Source organism: Doryrhamphus excisus, linkage group LG7 (genome assembly GCF_037039965.1).
Source record: "Doryrhamphus excisus strain RoL-2023G ecotype Guam linkage group LG7, RoL_Dexc_Guam_v1.1, whole genome shotgun sequence".
NCBI lineage: Eukaryota > Metazoa > Chordata > Actinopteri > Syngnathiformes > Syngnathidae > Doryrhamphus > Doryrhamphus excisus.
The window spans coordinates 11716444-11738588 of NC_136363.1; the positions used below are offsets into that span (position 1 = coordinate 11716444).

At 40.9% G+C, this 22145-nt stretch overlaps 1 protein-coding gene across 2 annotated transcripts in view; it reads right to left on the reverse strand.

Moving 5' to 3' along the window:
• The window catches only part of pvrl2l (PVR cell adhesion molecule related 2 like), a 137034-nt gene that overhangs the window by 77318 nt on the left and 37571 nt on the right, over window positions 1–22145 (reverse strand). For both annotated transcript variants that reach the window (XM_058047573.2, XM_058047572.2), the window contains exons 2-3: window positions 9210–9322; window positions 5007–5250 (exon numbers count right to left, since the gene is read on the reverse strand). In XM_058047573.2, the coding sequence (XP_057903556.2) occupies window positions 5007–5250; window positions 9210–9322 (357 nt within the window). The remainder of the gene's footprint in view (window positions 1–5006; window positions 5251–9209; window positions 9323–22145) is intronic.

The window sequence follows — 22145 nt, forward strand, 5'->3', positions numbered from 1 at the left end:
GTAGTTAAAAAAAATAGATATAATACATATAATACTCATTTTTCACAAAAAAGTGATTTGGCAAAAACGTTATACATTTTTTGCATTCATAAAAATTTTAAATTTAAGCAAACAAAAATTACTAAATAATTACAATATTTATACTTTACTATAAAAATGTAAGAAATATTTTGCATTCACATTTTTTGCATTCATAAAAATTTGAAATTTAAGCAACCAAAAATTACTAAATAATTACAATATTTATACTTTACTATAAAAATTTAAGAAATATTTTTTCTAATGATAATCATTCTAAAATCTAAAAATTAGATATAATATAAGCATTTAAGCAACATTCATTCATTTTCTACCGCTTATCCTCACAAGGATCGCGGGGGTGCTGGGCCTATCCCAGCTGTCTTCTGGCGAGAGGCGGGGTACACCCTGGACTGGTGGCCAGCCAATCACAGGGCACATATAGACAAACAACCATTCACACTCACATTCATACCTATGGACAATTTGGAGTCGCCAATTAACCTAGCATGTTTTTGGAATGTGGGAGGAAACCGAACATGCAAACTCCACACAGAGATGGCCGAGGGTGGAATTGAACTCAGGTCTTCTAGCTGTGAGGTCTGCGCGCTAACCACTTGATCGCCGTTCAGCCCATGATAATCATTATAAAATCTAAAAATTTGATTTAATATAAGCTTTTAAGCAACATAAAAATTATAATTAAATTATTATTTTACATAGATAAAAAATGTACAACATTTTCCCTTTTTTTCCACAACGTGGACTCAAGTGGGAACATTTGAGTTGGTGGACCACGGACTTAAACGGGTTCCACTGCATTAACATTTATTGCAAGACGAGCGGTTGAACAGAAGATTACTATGATGAACATATTTGATATTAATCCCTCTCTAGCGTGTATTGATATTGGACATTGAGGCCAATCAATCGCTCCCTGTCCAAGGCCGTTCTTTTATCACGCTGCAATACTCCATAATAAGATTGGCCGGCCGTGCCGCAGCATCCAATAAGCGCTAATCGGATTGTTTGCCGGGATTATCTATTCACGTTTAAATAAGAAGAGATATGATGGCCGTCCCTTCGCTATTCAATACGACGGAACACAATTGGCTGACGGCGTATCTCAAGCTGTCTCTTACGGAGAGAGATTCGTCATCCAATAAAGGTAAAATGTGAGCCTCTGTAACACGCAAACGCACACACAATGAATTTAAATAATGCCATATATTTGCATCCAACTGTCTGCTTGTGCTGCCTACGAGACGCAAGCCGGCTCCATTTTCTGCTTCTTTAACAGGTTTTACCGCAAATATGCAAACCTCAACATGCCAATAGGCAAAGAATGAGTCTACAGTATAATGCTGGGGAATACATCACAGCATATCATAGCAAACCCTCAGCTGCTGGTTCGGGAGCAGTGTCGGACATCAGAGCAATCTGATTGGACGAATGCAAAGCCACAGTCAAACGTAAACAAAAAAACATGGCCGACGACGTCTGAAACTATTGGATTTGTGTTGATTATTTCAACAAATCTTACTTCATATTCATTTAATCATTTTTAATGATGAACATATGATATAAAATGTAACAGAAACATTTAAGCAATAAAATAAAAACAATCAAATTTAATATAAATAAACATTTAATTAACAAAAAATTAAAACACATTTTTAAAAAATAAAAATAAAACACTGAAACAACAAAAATTAATAATCCTAATATATTTATCTTTATTTAAAAACTAAATATGTAAAAATGTAAACATAGAAAGCAAGCATGGATAAATGATTCGGATTCGCTGCAATGAAGTGCGACACATGTGGAATTGTTACGGAGTCGTGTTGCTCCAGGTTGGTTCAAGCCTTTAATTAACAAAAGATACGCTCACACGGAGCGCCACGGCACATAAAAACTCTAATTAGCAAAATAACCACGAAAGATAGGAGACACAGCCACGGTGGACATAAAAGTCACCGTGGGAGGTGGAAAATAATGCCAGGAAGCAGGAAAACACCTCGGAGACAACAGAACAAGTCCAAGAGGAACTAGTGAACCGGTGGAGACCTGAAGCCCCAGCTGAAGCATGAAACATGGAAACAGGAAACATACAAAATAAAAGCACTGACGCAAAAATAAAATTGCAGAAATGGAGACATGCGGAACATGACGGAAACAGTCAGAATAACAACAACAATAGCAACTACAGTTGTCCTCCACATGCTTATCACCTCATTCAAACAGTCTAGGGCAGGTGTCTCAAACACGCGGCCCGCGAGCCAAATGTGTCCCGCAGGACACTAGTTTGAGGCCCCCGCCTTGATATGAAAGCCCGCGCAAGTTTGATATGGATGCTGTATGGTATCATGTACCCAGAAAAAATTATTACATTTGATTAATGTTCATGTTAAAGGTTAAATAACTGTTAATAGTTATCCTCCCTATCCGTGTGGAAGTGGTAAGTTTTTGGCTATTTAAGTTTAAAGGAAATAACCTGAAGGCTACCGTTTAGGTCGCTAGATCTCTAGTTTGCGAGTTAGCATGTGTCTCAAGACCCTGCAGTTGCGCAATATGTTGTAAATAAAAAGAGTATAAATGTGACTATAGTCGTGTTTTGTCATGTCTACAGGGCTCTAATAATGCTTTGTTCATTTTAATCTGAAAAAAATAATTTGTCTACCCACCAACTATATGTGGTTTCTTAGGTTTTTATTATTGCCGTTTTATTATTATTATTATATTTATTTATTACTGATTTATTGATTTGCTTATTTATTTATCATCTTATTTTGTGTAGAAAAATAAAAAGTAAGATATTTGAGAACAGTGGAATGTTTTATCAGAGCTTTTATTGTAGAAATTCGAAACCAAAGCAAAGTTTATTAATTTTTCTGTTTTTAATAAATGCGTTTTTTTGTTTTTGTTTTTGGAAAACCTGATGCGATCCAGTCTCGCCCAGACCCTAGCTCCAGTGGCCCCCAGGTAAATTGAGTTTGAGACCCCTGGTCTAGGGTGTCTGGGCATGTGAGTCTGTCCTTCACCGTCTCTCTCCCTCACACAGAAGAAGAGACGGAATATGTGGTTCTCTACATTAAGAAGCATGAATAGTCAGACATTTTCTGACGACTTGGATAGAGTTAAAGAAAACTGTAAAAAAAAAAATAAAAATAACACAACTTGTGTGGCGGGTTGAGACCAACAAAGCGTCCATCCACGCACACGTTACGCGGAAAGAGCGACAGGCGTGGAGAGGAAAGACGTAAAGTCGCTGCAGTCGAGTTCAAAGTGCAGCCTCTCGGCGAATCCCGCCAGGCCGCCATTGCCGCTCTTTATCACACAGGCGCAGACGTGATGCACTTGCGCGGGAATTCTCCCCGGCGTAGCAGCGAGAGGCGCCCTTGCCGCGCTTGACTGCTCAGAGCGCCGCGCCCCCGTGTACGGGCGCACACGTGGGAGGGTGAAAAACACCAGCTGTCTTCGATTACAGACAGCGGGAGTCCCCTCTCATGCCCCCCCCCACCCCCCATCTCAAACATCCTCGGGTTTATAAGACGCCGTCTTTAGGCATCTTCTGCAGATGTTGTGCCCCCAGCCGTGGTGCCAACGACCGCCATGGTGCGTAAACAGGTGCACCTTTACGGGGTTTGCATCTTAATGACTTGGAAGCCGCCATACGTGACCTTCCTGCTTGGTTGCTGTATATAAGTCAATATATACAAAAATCAATAAATAAATCATATTAAAATATTACAATAAAATAAATACATTGAATTACATTCATTCATTTTCTACTGCTTTTTCCTCACGAGGGTCGCGGGGGGTGCTGGAGCCTATCCCAGCTGTCTTTGAGCGTGAGGCGGGGTACACCCTGGACTGGTGGCCAGCCAATCACAGGGCACATATAGACAAACAACCATTCACACTCACATTCATACCTATGGACAATTTGGAGTCGGCATTGAATTACATTTTTCATAAAAATTTGAATAAAAACATCTAAAATGTTACAATTAAAACAATTTAAGGATGTAAAAAATAATTCATAAAAAAACATTAATTAACATTAAAATAATCAATAATCATTAATAATGAGTCACTGGCTGCTAATGACTCAGGGGACCACTTTGGACATCCCTGTAACGTTTTTTAAAAAAAATAAATTACAAAAATAAATACTTATATAAAACAAAAATTGTAAAAAAATGACAAAAACTAAGAAATAAAATTATTTAATTAATTAATTTTTTGTTTGAAAAATTAAAAACTAAAATGTACAAAAATCTCACAAAATAAATATATTTAATGTATTACTTTTTTGTTTGTGTTATTTTAATGCTTAATTTTTTCAAATCAAATCAAATCTAAATAAAATTAAAAACAAAAGCAATGAAAAGTTAAACTTAAAAAGTTAAAGTTAAAAATTGCAATATTAAAAATGAATCAATAAATAAGTACAATGTGTCAATAAATAACAACCAGGTTAACTCGGAGCATGCCATTTAAGCGTGTCTGACAAAACAAGTGCCGCAAGGCATGCTGGGAGGCACCATCAGTGACGGGAGTCATGCCGAGGGACGGACAAAGAAAGCGAGGCAATTACTCGAACATCAAGACCCTTTGGATGAATTCAAAAAGATGTTTGGGATTTTTTTCTGCCGCTGACTCTCATCCCCGCTCGGCATCGAACCAGCGCCAGAATCCTCTAAGGGAATCAGCTTCAAATTGTTTCGTCTCGGGCTTTGGGCCCGATGGGGCGCTCTTCAGCGGTGAGAGCGGTGATAAGCAGACGGCTCGGGAGGCGCCCGTCAAGGCCGACGGAGCGCAACGGCTCTTCAAAACCTGTTTGAATCACGCCTGGAATCCGCCGTAATGCCCAAATATTGCTCCGCTCCGTGTGCGCTAATCCTGAGCGAGGATTCTGCCGCACAGAAGCAACCTAACCCAATCCCCCCTTATAGCCACTTCCAATGGTAGCGTCCACTCACCGAGCATGATGAGGGTAGTGGTGCCCTGCTCGTTCCCGGACGGGTAGGTGGCGTACTCGCAGGTGAAGCGGCCCGCGTCGGACATCCGCAGCTCCGAGATCCTGATGGACGGGTTCTCCAGGTTCTGCTGCAGGAAGATGACCCGGTCTTTGAAGGACAAGTTGGGAAAACTCTGCCCGTAGATGGGGTGGTACACGGCGATGTTGTCCCTCTGGCCGTCAGTGGGCTCCCAAATCCACGACACCTGATCACACAAGCGTATCAGCAGAGATCGCTTCAAGCCACAAACCACTAGGGGCGCTGTTTCCTCACCATGACACTCAACACATACATTAATAATGTGAAAAATTGCAGCTTTTTATGTTTTTTTTGTCACATTTTAGCCCCTGATGCAAATTGAACAATTCCGTCATTCCGTGTAGGTGCGAAGGCGGTCTGAACGCACAGCAAATGATGTATGCTAAGATATGTTTGCATGTGATGCTAGGGCTTTGGAGCCTGGACACAGAAGCCTTAAGCTGCACTCACGTAACTGAACTGAACGTGAACATGACGAGAACCAGCACGTGTCGATGAAATGACCTCAGGCTGTTTCCGTTGAAATCGATATTTGAATAAACCCAAACGAGAAGTCAAGATGAGTCCCATTCCGAAAGCTCTTGGTGCAACACACAACGCCAAATATCCCAAACATGCATTGTTGACCATGCAAAGTCAACCATTAGACCACTGATTCCCAAAGTGTGGGTGGGCCGTGGTGGTACTGCAGGTGGGTCATGCGAGGTCATTAAAAATATGATTCATTTTAAATATTATTTTTAAAATTATTTTGTAAAATATTTATTGCAAAGATTTCAAAAATATATATTTATAGGCCTAAATAATACCCTATTGAGTGTTATTGACCTGTCACAATATTTTAGGAAGCTTATACAGTTTATGATTGGAACGTAGCTCTATGGTCATCATGCCAGTCTTGAATGCAGTTATGAAAAGTATGAACATTAATTCTGTCTTGTGTGTACACCACTGATTAAAAGTTTGGGCTTTCTTTACTTCCTTTCCCCCAGCTTTCATTTAAATCCTGAATCTTTATAATAACAATAACAATAACAATAACAATAACAATAACAATAACAATAACAATAACAATAACAATAACAATAACAATAACAATAACAATAACAATAACAATAATAACAATAATAATAACACTCTTTAGATTATTAATAATTTTTTGATTTTCAAGTGGGTCCTGAGTTGGTAAAGTTTGGGAACCCCTGCATTGGACCATTAGACATCTTTTGTTAAATATTACACATATGCCCCCCCCCCCCCCCCCAGCTAACATCACTCACAGGCGACTCAGTCTTGTTTAAAAAAAGGACAGAGCAAAACAACAACAGAAAGTTTATTTTTAGTTCTAAATCAAGTGTGTCCCTTTTCCACCACCACCACAAATAGATCACGGTCCTGTGGGGAGCCACTGCTGTCCTCCATACATATAATGCATGCATGAAAGATGTACTGCTGTAATGGTAATGGTAATGGTAATGGTTTTATTTCATTTGAACATGCATCAGATTACAATTGAGTGCATCCCATAATCAGTTCCCAGTTCCACATGTCCAAAAGGAGTAGGAAGAAGCAAAGCTTATTAAATCCTACCCCTCCATCTGGTACTTTTACAATCAGTAACTGTTACATTTGTTCACTTCCTGCTTTCTATAATACAGTTTAAGGTTTTTTTTTTTTCAATAATGCACCTCGTACCAAAGTAGGAGGTGATATGAGCATCCAATGCCATAATAGGTACCATAGTAAGTGTCAATATAGTGATATATATAGTAGTAATTGGTTATTTTAGTAATTGGTAATTGGTTATTTTTAGCCTTGTGCATTATTTTAGATGTTATTTTAGATGTAAAATTAGATGTAAATTAACTATATCAGCAAGTTGAAGTATTTGTGATTTTAGAAATAAGGAGTTAGTATGTTCTCTGTAGGCGGCATTATGAATTATCCTTACTGACCTTTTTTGCAGTACATTTAGCGAGTGAAGATTGCTTTTATAGTTATTAGCCCATATTTCCACACAATAAGTAAGATATGGTAGAAGCAAACAGCAATAAAGAGTGTGGAGTGATTTCTGATTGAAAACAAATTTTGCTGTGTTGAATATTGAAATATTTCTGGCCACCTTATGTTGTATATTTGTAATATGAGGTTTCATATTTTCATCTATTGTAAGTTGTAAGTGTATAATGCATGCATGTCCAGACTCCAGGGGCCGCCCTTATGACGGAATAGAGTCTTGTGAGTGATTTATTTTGATAAGCACTTATCAGTCTGTAATAGGCTCTCTTATTGAACTTTAAAAAGCTGCTATTCCTATTTGGCAGCCATATTGTCCCTCCATTGATACGCTCAATCATCCCACCTAATGCTGGCAAAATGTCAGCATAAAAAAAAAGCAGCGTGAAAGCCTTTCAATTATACGGCCGCTTTTTTTTTTTTTCCTACTTCGAGCTACCTAAGAGGACGTCTGTTGGGTGACGCAGGAAACGCCAGCGCCGCTTCGTGTCATTGATTTCCTTTCCTGTCTGCGGCGAGCGGCACGGGTTCATCAATAGGTGTTTACCAATTACCTTTGGCTAAATGCCGCCATGTGGCGACGGGGCGGACCAAGGCGGCAACGCCAATTAGTCGACTGCGGCGAAGAGGCCAATTTCAACATTTGCAGGCCAAGAAATTGAATATTGATCAGACATCATGCGAGGATGAAAGCCGGCTCATTGAAGTGTTGGTATCTGCGTCTCTGCGAGCTTGTTTGCTTCGTCGTCAACGAGGCTGCCAGCCGCTGGCACCGCCGCCGCGCCCGCTTTACGTGTAATCCGCAAACAAACAGCGGGGAGGGGAACGTGTTTGTTTGTGACCGAGCATGCTCTTTGGAGATGAATAGTGAAGAAAATGTGCAGTTTGTGCAGCGACAACAGCTTCCGCTCGTCTGGGAAAGCTTTCCAAAAAGATGTTGGAGCGTGTTTGAGCACGTCCCAGTAGCGTTTCTCTACTAAGTCACACTGCCAGGTGCTAACGCTACTCAGGATGAAATGCTAACCGGTTAGCTTTGTGACAATATGCAGTATCAGGTGAAGAGCAGATTATTCATTCATTTTCTACCGCTTTTCCTCACAAGGGTCGCGGGGGTGCTGGAGCCTATCCCAGCTGTCTTTGGGCGAGAGGCGGGGTACACCCTGGACTGGTGGCCAGCCAATCACAGGGCACATATAGACAAACAACCATTCACACTCACATTCATACCTATGGACAATTTGGAGTGGCCAATTAACCTAGCATGTTTTCGGAATGTGGGAGGAAACCGGAGTACCCGGAGAAAACCCATGCATGCACGGGGAGAACATGCAAACTCCACACAGAGATGCCCGAGGATGGAATCGAACCCTCATCTCCTCACTTTAAATCATCTTTACAATTTTTTTTTGTGATATGATGACTTTATTTAAGACGAGCTTTAAGTCTCGTCTTAAAACCCACTTTTATTCTCTGGCTTTTAACTCGGAGTGAGTCGTATGGTCCTGTGTCTTTGAGTTCTTTCTTTTTATTTTAATTGGTTTTATTTTTTTATACTTGTATTGCTTTGCTTGTTGTTTTTAATATTTTAATATCTATTTTACTATTTTATTTCTGAAATGATCTTTTAGTTTTGGATTATTACTTTTTATTTTACTAGTCTGTGCAGCACTTTGGAAACTCTGTTTATAAAATGTGCTATATAAATAAAGTGGATTGGATTTATTACCATAACATTTTCATTTTTCCAAAAATTACAACTTAATTTGTTTTTTTTCTTAGGTTTCTCTCAATTTTACAACTTAAAAATTAAATCTTTCCTTATTATATTAGGAGTTTATTCTTTTTCTGGTACGATTATGACTTTATTCCCATAATGTCTTATCTTATTTTTTTGTATTTCTTTAAAGTTTTCTTTTAAATGATTTGTTTGTTACTTTCGGCTTTTTCCTGATTACAAAGTCGCCGCCGGCATCCTGATATTTTTAGAATATGCCACGGGCAGCAAATGGCCCCCGGGCCACCCTTTGGAGACCCCTGCATTAGCCAGCAGGTCTAGCTGTCATTTGACATGACGAAGCTAAATGCTACACGTGACCAGCGTCAGCTCACCTGAGTCAGTTTGGTTTTGCCTCCGCCGTCGATGAACTGGCAGCGCAGATCGACAGACTCGTTGGGGTACGCCTCCAGCTCCTCTTCCACGCGCACCTTCTGAGCGCCGACCCCTGAGGAGCACAAAGGAGGAGACCATGATGAAAAAACTGAGCGGACATCGGCTTGCGAGGCTAAGTATCAACGACATGGTCGGCGGTGGCGAGTTGGAGAGTTTGATGGGAATGGTGAAGCAGCAGCTCTTGATAAGAAGCCCCGGGCCGAGTCCTGACCCACTTTAATAACCTCAGCCCTCCTTATCACCCTCGGTAAATGTCCAGCAGGAGGCGGCGCAAGAGGGCTAGCCCCGCGGGAGCCCTTCCTTCAAATGGAGAGCCGGACATTTGGAATTCTAACAAGCGAGGTCTGGTGATAGAAACGTGCCGCAGGAGGCTGCGTGCTGCGACTGGAGGATGCTTGTCAGCTGTCCTCACTCAAGAACCCGCTGTGACCTCTTAGTGTCCAACATCACAACCCATTTAGACCCCACTAAGACCCACTCTGACCTTTTGGACCTAAGACGTCTGTAGCGAGGCTCCCTCTGTCTTCCCCTGCAGTGTGGAGCTCAGTAGCAAACGTTGCCAACACTAATGAAACCTTGGCAGGCTGAAGGAAACACTCCTCAACAGCAATAACTGGGGATGGACACTTGGATGGTCATGGTAGAGCTAGCACTGCTGACCATTTAGGTTAGCTGGAAGATCACAGGTTTACACTTGACATGAATGTAAGACGAATGCAACACAAAATTAAGACAAATCTAAGGCGCATGTAACGCAAATGCAACATAAATGTAAGAAAAATGCGACACACCTAAGACAAATGTAAGACAACTGAAGAGCACATACAGCACAAAATGCAAGACGAATCCAAGACAATGTCATACATATAAGACAAATGCAACAAAAATGTAAGACAAAAGCACTACAAATGTAAGTCAAATTAAACATGAATGTAAGACAAATACCGTACAAGACTGTAATACAATGTATGACAAATGCACCGTAAATGCAAGACAAATGACAAATGCAAGACAAAAATGTAAAACAGATCCAAGACACATGTAGGACACATGGAACAAAAATGTAAGACAAAATACAACACAGATGTAAGACAAATGTAAAACACATACAACACAAATGTAAGACAATGTAATATAACGTATGACAAATGCACCGCAAATGCAAGACAAATGACAGATGAAAGACACAAATGTAAGACAGATCCTAGACACATGTAGGACACATACAACACAAATGTAAGACAAATGCAACACAAATGTAAGACAAATATAAGACACACGCAAATGCAACATACATGTAAGACAAATTTAGGACACATACAACACAAATGTACAATAATGTAATAGAACGGGTGATAAATGAAACGCAAATGTAAGACAAATAAACATACATATAAGAAAAATGCAACACAAATGTAAGACAAAGGCACTACAAATAAATGTAAATAAATAATAATAAATGTAAGACAAATACTGTGTAAGACGATGTAATACAACGTATGACAAATACAACGCAAATGCAGGACACAAATGTAAGACAGATCCAAGACATATGTAGGACACATACAACACAAATGTAAGACAGATCCAAAACATGTAGGACACATACAACACAAATGTAAGACGAATGCAACACAGATGTAATACAAATGTAAGACACACGCAACATAAATGTAACACAAATGCAACATACATGTAAGACAAATGTAAGACAATGTAATACAACGTATGACAAACACAACACAAATGTAAGACAAAGGCACTATGATGGAAGTCAAATTAAACATAAATGTAAGACAAATACTGTACAAGACCATGTAATACAACATATGACAAATGCACCGCAAATGTAAGACAGATCCAAGACACATGTAAGACACATATAACACAAATGTAAGACAAATGCAACACAGATGTAAGACAAATATAAGACACGCAAATGCAACATACATGTAAGACAAATTTAGGACACATACAACACAAATGTACGACAATGTAATACAACGTGTGATAAATGCAACACAAATGTAAGACAAAGGCACTACGAATGTAAGTCCCATTAAACATAAATGTAAGACAAATACTGTACAAGACGCTGCAATACAAAGTATGACAAATGCAAGACACAAATGTAAGACAGATCCAAGACACATGTAGGACACATACAACACAAATGTACGACAAATGCAACGTAGACGTAATACAAATGTAAGACACATGGAACTTGAAATGTAACACAAATGCAACATACATGTAAGACAAATGCAATACAACGTATGACAAATGCAACGCAAATGTAAGACAATTGAAACATAAATCTAAGGCAAGTACTGTGTTACTGCTGCAGTACTGTAGCCTTACAGTACATGCAGCCAGTACTGTAGTGTTGTTGTAGTAGTACACATATTAAGTGCAGTACTGCAGAGTAGTACAGCAGTGGTGTTATTGACGTGTGTTTCCAGGATCGTCGTGGTGCAGCGCCAGTAAAGACATGTTCTGGTTGACTGGAACAAAAAATAAAAAAATGGGGGGGTTGGGGTGGGTGGGGGGGTGAGATTAGCACTGGAAGCTACGAGTTGGACCCGAGCGGTTGAGAACAAAAAGCCTCTTAAAGTGTGAGCGAGGGGAACAATATGGAAGAGCGCGGTGATGGCGAATGGGCTTAAAAAAGAAAAAGCAGCTTTTGAGTGCGGACCGTGTGCTCGCTTGCATGTCAAGTTACATTACATCTGCGTGTTCGTTGTTACTATGTAGTTGTACTCATGTGTACTTAACAGTACGTGTGTGTGTGTGTGTTTAATGGGAGCGCTTGATGACAATATGAAAACATGGAAGACATTGAAGCACGGGCCGTAGCCTGAGGCAAACGACAGCCTTGTCAAACCAGTGATACACTCACACTGTAACACAACCACACACACACACACACACACACACACACACAACATGCAAAGTGGCTGTCAGATGAGGTCCACCACAGGGAAAACAACACAAAGCTCAGCAACGAGCGCACAGCTGATCACCGCCGTCCTTATTTTCCTCCGCTTTCTACCAGACTTTTGGTTTTTCAATTGTGGCTATCGCCATCGCTCCACACAACGCCTCACGCTCATGTATGGAAACATAGGACATGCACTCCAGCCAATCAGACGCCCTTAAAAAGCTATGTTGAACTATTTGAGGTATTCCATAAAAAGATGTGATTAGACAAAATGCAAGACAAAAATGTAAAACAAATCCAAGACACACGTAGGACACATAGAACAAAAATGTAAGACAAATACAACACAGATGTAAGACAAATGTAAGACACATACAACACAAATGTAACACAATGTAATATAACGTATGACAAATGCACCGCAAATGCAAGACAAATGACAGATGCAAGACACAAATGTAAGACAGATCCAAAACACATGTAGGACACATACAACACAAATGTAAGACAATATAAGACACACGCAAATGCAACATACATGTAAGACAAATTTAGGACACATACAACACAAATGTACAATAATGTAATACAACAATGCAACGCAAATGTAAGACAAATAAACATACATATAAGACAAGTGCAACACAAATGTAAGACAAAGGCACTACGAATAAATGTAAATACATAATAATAAATGTAAGACAAATACTGTAATAACTGTAAGACGATGTAATACAACGTATGACAAATGCAACGCAAATGCAAGACACAAATGTAAGACACAAATGTAAGTCAGATCCAAGACACCTGTAGGACACATACAACAAAAATGTAAGATGAATGCAACACAGATGTAATACAAATGTAAGACACACACAACATAAATGTAACACAAATGCAACATACATGTAAGACAAATGTAAGACAATGTAATACAATGTATGACAAATGCAACGCAAATGCAAGACACAAATGTAAGACACAAATGTAAGACACAAATGTAAGACACAAATGCAAGACACAAATGCAAGACACAAATGCAAGACACAAATGTAAGACAGATCCAAGACACATGTAGGACACATACAACACAAATGTAAGACAAATGCAACACAGATGTAATACAAATGTAAGACACACGCAACATAAATGTAACACAAATGCAACACACATGTAAGACAAATGTAAGACAATGTAATACAACGTATGACAAACACTCAGCAAAGAGCGCACAGCTGATCGCCGCTGTCCTTATTTTCCTCCGCTTTCTACCAGACTTTTGGTTTTTCATTTGTGGCTATCGCCATCGCTCCACACAACAACTCACGCCCATGTATGGAAACATACGACATGCACTCCAGCCAATCAGACGGCCTTAAAAAGCTATGTTGAACTATTTGAGGTTTCCATAAAAAGATGTGATTAGGTGAAGTAAACGTAGATAAGGGAAAGAATTTCCCTTGAGGATTCACAGGAAAAAAAAGAGTCATGGTTCCGGACATAATTAATTGTGTATTTCATTAACGTTGAGAGTGATTTCATTAAAAAATGTTAATGGGAAACACTCATTGACATTTTGATGCTTTTATCTTCGGCAACGTTGATTGACAGTGCGGCTGGGATTTAAAAGTAGAGACCACAAACGTGTACAGAATCTCTTTCATTGATCGCTTTAAATATTTTTACAATAATACTTTCATTTTTTTATTTAATTTTAATTTAATTAATAGTTTTTAATTACTTTTTTAAATTTATGATATATTTTTTATTTATTATGTGTTATTTATATTTACTTCGTTTTTTTTCGCTTTATTACAGGTGTCAGGATGTTTGAAAAGTATTTTAAGTATTTTCCCGCAGGACCGCAATCTACTTGTGGTGAAGGTGACCTAACGTGTCATCACCTCATTTGCATAATCATCTGCAAAGCCAATTATAAAGACACAAAAAGAGCCAAAAAGTGAGTTTTAAAATAAGCATAAAACTAAAAAAAACTTCTTTTTGACATTTATTCTTGAAACCCGAAATGATCGCTTTCAGTATTTTTACGATAATACTTTGTTTTTTAATTACCCATTCATTCATTTTCTACCGCTTTTCCCCACAAGGGGGTTGCTGGTGCCTATGCCAGCTGTCTTCGGGCGAGAGGCGGGGTACACCCTGGACTGGTGGCCAGCCAATCACAGGGCACATATAGACAAACAACCATTCACACTCACATTCATACCTATGGACAATTTGGAGTGGCCAATTAGCCTAGCATGTTTTTGGAATGTGGGAGGAAACCGGAGTACTCGGAGAAAACCCACACATGCATGGACGCATGCAAACTCCACACAGAGATGGCCGAGGGTGGAATTGAACCCTGGTCTCCTAGCTGTGAGGTCTTTTAAATTAACCTTTTAAATTACTTTTTTTTTATTTATCATATATTTTTTTATTTATTTATTATGTGTTATTTATATTTACTTTAAATTTCTTTATTTTTGTTGAACTTTATTACAGGTGTCAGTATGTTTAAAAAGTATTTTAAGTATTTTCCTGCAGGACCGCAATCTACTTGTGGTGGAGGTGACATGTCATTATCTCATTTGCATAATTATCTGCAAAGCCAATTATGCAAAGATACAAAAAGAGCCAAAAAGTGAGTTTTAAAACAAGCATAAAATACCAAAAAATAACGTTAATTCTTAATGTCACAAACAAGATGGAGCCAGGGGGTTGCGAGTGCAACACCCTCTGCTCCTTTCATGTCAGTCTTTATTAGAAAGCCCGCCATTGGCTTCACTGATTGTGTTTTTCCACAAGCATTAGGATTTCACACTCGGTTCGGCGGCCCTGAACGCATCACCATTATATTCTATCAGACGCAATCGTGAAACCCGCCGCTGCCTAAAGACAAACTACCGCGTTGATGGATGTGTAAAGACACACGTGTAGCAGTTTTGCTACTCCAAACCACTCCAAACCCTTTTGAGTGGATTTGTGAAGAGTACCTGGAGAGGTCTGATTACCTGCTAATAGGCGGCAGGAGTGACCCCCCCCCCAACCCCCCGGCCAGAACAGGCGCCCAGAGGTGGGTTAGATCTACCCTGATGCTAATGCTATCGCTTCACATGAAGGATGCTCTCAGGGAGGAGCCAAAGACCCCCGTACAAGAAAAGTAAGGGGCGAGGAGCGGGGGTGCCGGGGGGTTAAACGAGCCCCCGTTGCTTCCCTCCCCGAGCGTAGAGAGATGAATCACACTTAATTGACATTTAGAGGCTGGTGGCATTTGCCTGTTTATCCTGAGCGGCGTGAAGCGCGTGCTGATGCGATGCAGACGAGTGGAAGGTCCGCTTGCTTGCTTGTTTGTTTGTTTGGGGTTGGCCTGCCGCTACGTCGCTAACATCAATCACCGCTAGCGATGAATGGATGAATGAACGAAGGGGCTAAAAGACACTCACGGAGGGGAATGGCTTCATTTTGGATGATTCGTATTGAGGCGCTCGATTCATTCTTTTATTTCCCCTCCATTTGTGAGCTCATCCATGAGTGAAGGAGCATCTGCGCGAGCACCGCCTGCAGTCGTTCAGGTTAACCGTCTGATGACTCCTCTTGGTAATTGCTCGTCCCGCAGCTTTTAGCGCCGACGCTGCTTTGTCGAGCAAACCGAGCGTGAACTGGTCTCCGAGCGGCTGATACGAGGACGCGTACGTCCAGTGCGATGAGATGATGGGAGACGGATGGCCTTCCTTTGAATGTTGGACAGGCGGAACGTCAACATGTGTCATTGGAATCAAACACTCATTTGGTTGACATGCTACTTAGCTGGTGTGTCGGAAACAGAGTGTTTTGTTGGTGAGGTGTTGTTGTTTCGGCATTCTTCCAAATCATCCATACTGCACATCATATCGCCATACAGTTCATCAACTTATTTGCATAAATATGCTACTTCCCGTCTGTCAGGAGACTGGAAAGCGATGCCTGAAAGCAGATTATGTCAGCAAATCCTCCAGCAAAATATCATCATATGGGAATGAAAAAACTGTGACTGATGTCTGACAGACCATCGATGTCGGAATTTCGCCGCAGTTGAGTGTCGGGATGCTAACAAACATCAGCAGAGCGCTGACGTCCCGCCGCCAACGAGCGCCACACTAGATCAAACATTCCAGAAGCAATCAACCAATGTTGATTAAAAGCAAAAAGCGTTGAAAAGATTTCTCGGAGGACGCGGCTCCAAAGCTGCCGTAATTAGCGTTCATTGTCGTGGCGCGAGATTTCTAACTAATCTTCTTCATCCTCCAGGATCACATTTCTTCTTCTTTGTCGCCGTTCAGTTAAAGCTAACTAAACAAACGCTAGTCATGTACAGCGTTTGTCTTGGAAACGTGCAGCCGCACAATTAAAATATTGTTGTTTTTTTTAAGACTGTCAGCTTAAAGCTGCAGCCTGCGTTAAAGATATTACAAAAACTTCTTATGAAGACTTCCAGGACTGGATCATGCATTATGGATGAGATTTGCAGCTCGGAATATGAAATATCTAATATAAAAACGGGAATCATCAGCGGGATTAAGCTCGGCGGTGCACAGCGCTCCTCACCTGGCTGCCAATCTAACACAAATGCAACACAAACGTAACACAAATCTGACACCAATACGGCACAAATGGAACACATGGAACACAATTATGACACGAGCACAAACCGAAGACAAATGAGACAAAAATCTAACACAAATGTGACACGAATATTGCACAAATCTGACACAAATGCAACACAAGAACAAACATGAAACAAATGTGACACAAATATAACACAAATGTGACACGGATATAGCACAAATTTGACACAAATGCAACACAAGAACAAACGTAAAACAAACGCAACACAAATCTAATACAAATGACACAAATCTAACACAAATAAAGCGCAAAACTGACACAAATGCAACACAAGAACAAACATAAAACAAATGCAACACAAATCTAATACAAATATAACACAAATCTAACACAAATGTGACACAAATAAAGCACAAAACTGACACAAATGCAACACAAGAACAAACGTAAGACAAATGCAACACAAATGTGACACGAAAAGAGCACAAATCTGACACAAATGCAACACAAGAACAAACATAAGACAAATGCAACACAAATGTGACACGAATATAGCACAAATCTGACACAAATGTAATACAAGAACAAGTGTAAGACAAATGCAACACAAATCTAATACAATTATGACACAAATCTAACAAAAATGTGACACGAATATAGCACAAAACTGATACAAATGCAACACAAGAACAAACGTAAGACAAATGCAACACAAATCTAACACAAATGTGACACGGATATAGCACAAATCTGACACAAATGCAACACAAGAACAAACGTAAGACAAATGCAACACAAATCTAACACAAATATGACACAAATCTAACACAAATCTGACAAATCTAACACAAATCTGACACAAATAAAGCACAAATCTGACACAAATGTAACACAAGAACAAACGTAAGACAAATGCAACACAAATCTAACACAAATCTGACACAAATGTAATACAAGAACAAGTGTAAGACAAATGCAACACAAATCTAATACAATTATGACACAAATCTAACAAAAATGTGACACGAATATAGCACAAAACTGATACAAATGCAACACAAGAACAAACATAAGACAAATGCAACACAAATCTAACAAAAATGTGACACAAATCTGACACAAATGTAACACAAGAACAAATGTAAAACAAATGCAACACAAATCTAATACATATATGACACAAATCTAACATAAATGTGACAAATCTAACACAAATGTGACACAAATAAAGCACAAAACTGACACAAATGTAACACAAGAACAAACGTAAGACAAATGCAACACAAATCTAATGCAAATATGACACAAATCTAACAAAAAAATTGGGACAAATCTAACAAAAATGTGACACAAATATAGCACAAATGTGACACAAATGCAACACAAGAGCAAATGTAGGACAAATGCAACACAACTCAAACGCAAATGTGACAAATCTAACACGAATGTAACAACAATGTAACACAAGAACAAACAGGCAAATGCGACACAAATGTAACAAACGCAACACAAATGTAAGACAAAAGCAACACAAGGACAAATGCAAGCAAAATGTGAGCCGAATGTAAACAAATGAATAAATGAAAGGTAAACGTAAGAAATGTGAGCCAAATGTAACACATAGAAACACAACCCCCAGCAAAAGACAAACGCAGCCGACTAGAAAGAGTGTGCACTCTTTGACCTTCAATGACCTGAATGTGTTTGTAGCATCTTGATGCGGTCACATGACCTGAGCATCTTTTACTAACTACACCGAGAGAAATCTCTCATCTCGTCTTGTCATTCCTGAAACAGGCGACCGTCACTCAGGCGGCCTCTCCGACAATAATAACAAGAATAATATTTCATGACTGTCAGTGGGGGGGGGGGGGGGGGGGCAGGCGGGGGCAAAGTGGAGGATAAGCTAATGGAAGCCGACAGCGCAGGTGTTGTTCACGTTTATATCGGCCACGAGCGCCGCTTAAGAGTGTTTACGTGTCTTTCTCAGGGTCATCTCCTGCAAAAGGCAGGTCCCACGGAGCGGAGGACGCGCTGTACAGAAAGTGTAATTTTAATCAGCGGGGCGTCGTCGGTAATTCATCTTCAGACGAGAGTGACATTTTGCAGCGCGACGGCGACTGAAACGCAGTCATTGATATTCAGGCTTCCATTCAGCTTCCCGTGATGGATGGCAGCGAATGGGATGTCCTATTTACGGCTTCACAAGACCATACTCCGCACAAAAGCCTTTTATCAGCCGGTAGACTCGCCGACCTTGGTACTCGTCGAACACCACGACCGACAAAGCCGGCGTCTCTGTTGGAGAGCATCCCAGAAAGACAGGAAGTCGCACCGCAGCTCCAACTTTGAACAGAGCGAACGTATTTGCTAACAACACACGTGGAAAAACCACTTCCTTGCTTTCATGTGCACCATTTCCACAGCGCTTTCCTTCCGTTCGGGGAACGGCTTCACCGAACGTCTTCTCAGAGTTCCCTGCGCCGCTCCACACGCTCATGTTCGGCTACACGGATCAAAGGCCGGGAAGGAAGTCATCACACGGAATTATTCAGAGAGCACGGGATGGAAATGTGAGGGTTGGAGAGCCCGACAAATCAGGTGATTATTCCAAAATTCGGGAAATGGACGGCCAGCAGAGATGCACTCATGCACATTGGACGCGGTCCATAGCGGACCCATTTCCCATACGCTCTTATTTCATTTTTCGGGGATGAGGACAACTCCAAGGGTGGGTGTCAGGGCCCCTCGACGAGGACGTAAAAATGACGATGACTGACATGGAAGTCGGAATGACGGCTTGTCTTTAGCCTCGCCGGTCGGGATGACTTCAAACGGTCCTTGAAGCTGCCATCGTCGTCATCACATTAGGATGGCTTCCTTTCACTGACGACGTATAAAGCGAGTGGACGCGGTTCCAGAATATGCAAATCAGCATAAAACATCGCGCTCAGCCGGGGAAGGATGAGCACGCTAATCCAACAACTAGCACGTGTTCCGCTAACTGAGATTACTGTCATGCGGCAAAGCGGCCAAAACAAAAACAAGACACGTCCATTCATCCAAACAGACGCCTCCTTTGTGCGAGCTACGAGAAAAAGTACATTAGCATAAAGTCTGACGTCGAGCTTCCTTAGGCACTGTTTTTTTTTTTTCAACTAATGACTCAGAACTACGCTGAAGCAACGAAGCGGACATTCAGACGACGGTCGGACGGACTAACAAGCGTTCTGATAATCGAGCGTCCTGCCCGACACCCACACCTAATTACGTGTTACATTTTCTTGCAGGACAGGGGGTGGGTGGGGGGCAGAGGAAGTCCACTGTCGTGTTAATGGCTGTCGCCAAACGGCGACTTTAGAACGTCAGCTACCGGGTGAGAATGAGGACACCGACAACCATGCATGGATGATGCCGTGCTAATTAGCATCAAGACAGTCGGCACTGCAAATCTATATTTGTCAACAACACTTTTATCCGAGTCCTTAATGAGTGCCGAGTGCAGGAGGTGCGCACTTCGGGAAGGATCAAATTCACTCAAACAAAGAAATCAGGTCATGTCGCTACCTTGGCAAAAGTACAAAGGCGATAACACCTAACTCCGAGGTTGGGGTGTGGGGGCACCAGTCTACCTAAGCCAGGAGAGCCCAGACTTCCAGACATATGGTAATTGTTGATGTGGGTTTTATTGGTGTCGTTCATGAGTGAACGGGTCGGATATGCCCTGAACACCTACAGGACCCAAGGAGGCGTCCAAGAGGTATCCTGACCCAAAATACCTCACCTGGCTCCAGGGAGGAGCCCAGCCACCCGATGGAGAGAACCCACCCACCTTATCTGGGATGGATGGATGGATGGATGGATGGATGGATGGATGGATGGATGGATGGATGGATGGATGGATGGATGGATGGATGGATGGATGGATGGATGGATGGATGGATGGATGGATAGATGGATAGATGGATAGATGGATAGATGGAAGGATGGATAGTTTGTCGCTGTGATCCCGAGTGTGTATGTGTGTGTGTGTATATAGTATACATGTGTGTGTGCACCGCGACAATTTAGCATGTGACATGTGACCTCTCACAATTCTATTATCTCTGCAGGTATGAAGATCACATCCAGGCTGACCATGTGTGTGTGCTCTCTGGCTGTCCTTGCTGCCACACAAAGATGGGAGCACGCACACACACACACAGACACACACACACAGCAGAGCGTCTCCAGCTGCGCTGAGCATCTCCCCTGTGGACGTGACCGACCGTAAGCATCATGATCTCCTCAAGTAGAGCCGTCACACCTCCCCACCCCTCCTTCTTCCCACCCTCTGACTGACCCCCACCCCCACCACCCCATCCCTCCAAACGTCTTCACTTCTTATCCTTATCGCATTTTCTTGCCATCTCCTGGCCCCCTGATCCTGTTTTCTGTCTTCTTCAACCTCTTTGACCCCCCCCATCAAACCCCACATCGCCTGCCTCCCCCAGATCATCTGATCCCCGCCCCCCTCAGCGTGCAGACAACAAATAAAATGCAGCAAAATAACCTCCTCTGTAGTCGTAAAATGTTGCAACCACAACAACAGGCTGGGTAGCGGATAGTTCATCACATACGCCAGCCTTCTTTCTCCTTTAGAAAACTTCTCTAGAATAAAAATAAAATTAAATAATTATTCATTCAAATAATGAATGAATTTTTAAAAAAAAGTAAATAATTAATGAATTAAAATAATCTATTAAACACAAATATCCAGACAAATAAACATTTCATTAAACAGAACATTTTAAATAAAAGTATTTATTTAAAAAAGTAAAATTCTAAAGGATCGTTCTACAAAATATTTCTAATAATTAACTAAAAATAAACACAGAAATAAGCTCATACATTAATGAATTAAAATGACATTAAATACAAAATAAAATGTAAATGTTCCAAAAATGGGTTGGATCTGGCTAAGGGGTCCACAACAGTCTTGGATCAGCACTGGTCATGACTTTGACCTCATTGAAAAATCAAGCAGCACCACGGATGTGACCTTTGACCTGATGTGACCCGCCGTACCAGGATGGAAGCCAGCAGGGCGCTGAGGCTGGGACGCTGTCCAAGCAAAATCAGTCGGGTCCTTGCCATGACATAGAAAAATAAAAGCGTCCCCTTTTGTTTGAAGCCCAGATGACAGGATGTCATAACTAGCATAAATAGCATGGCCCCCGGCAGCCTCGGCTCCAAAATCCTCCAAAATCACAAAGGTTCTCGCTTTGATGCTGAAAAACATCTCAAGAAAGTCTCATCTATTTTTGTCCGCCGTCCTTCTAAAGCA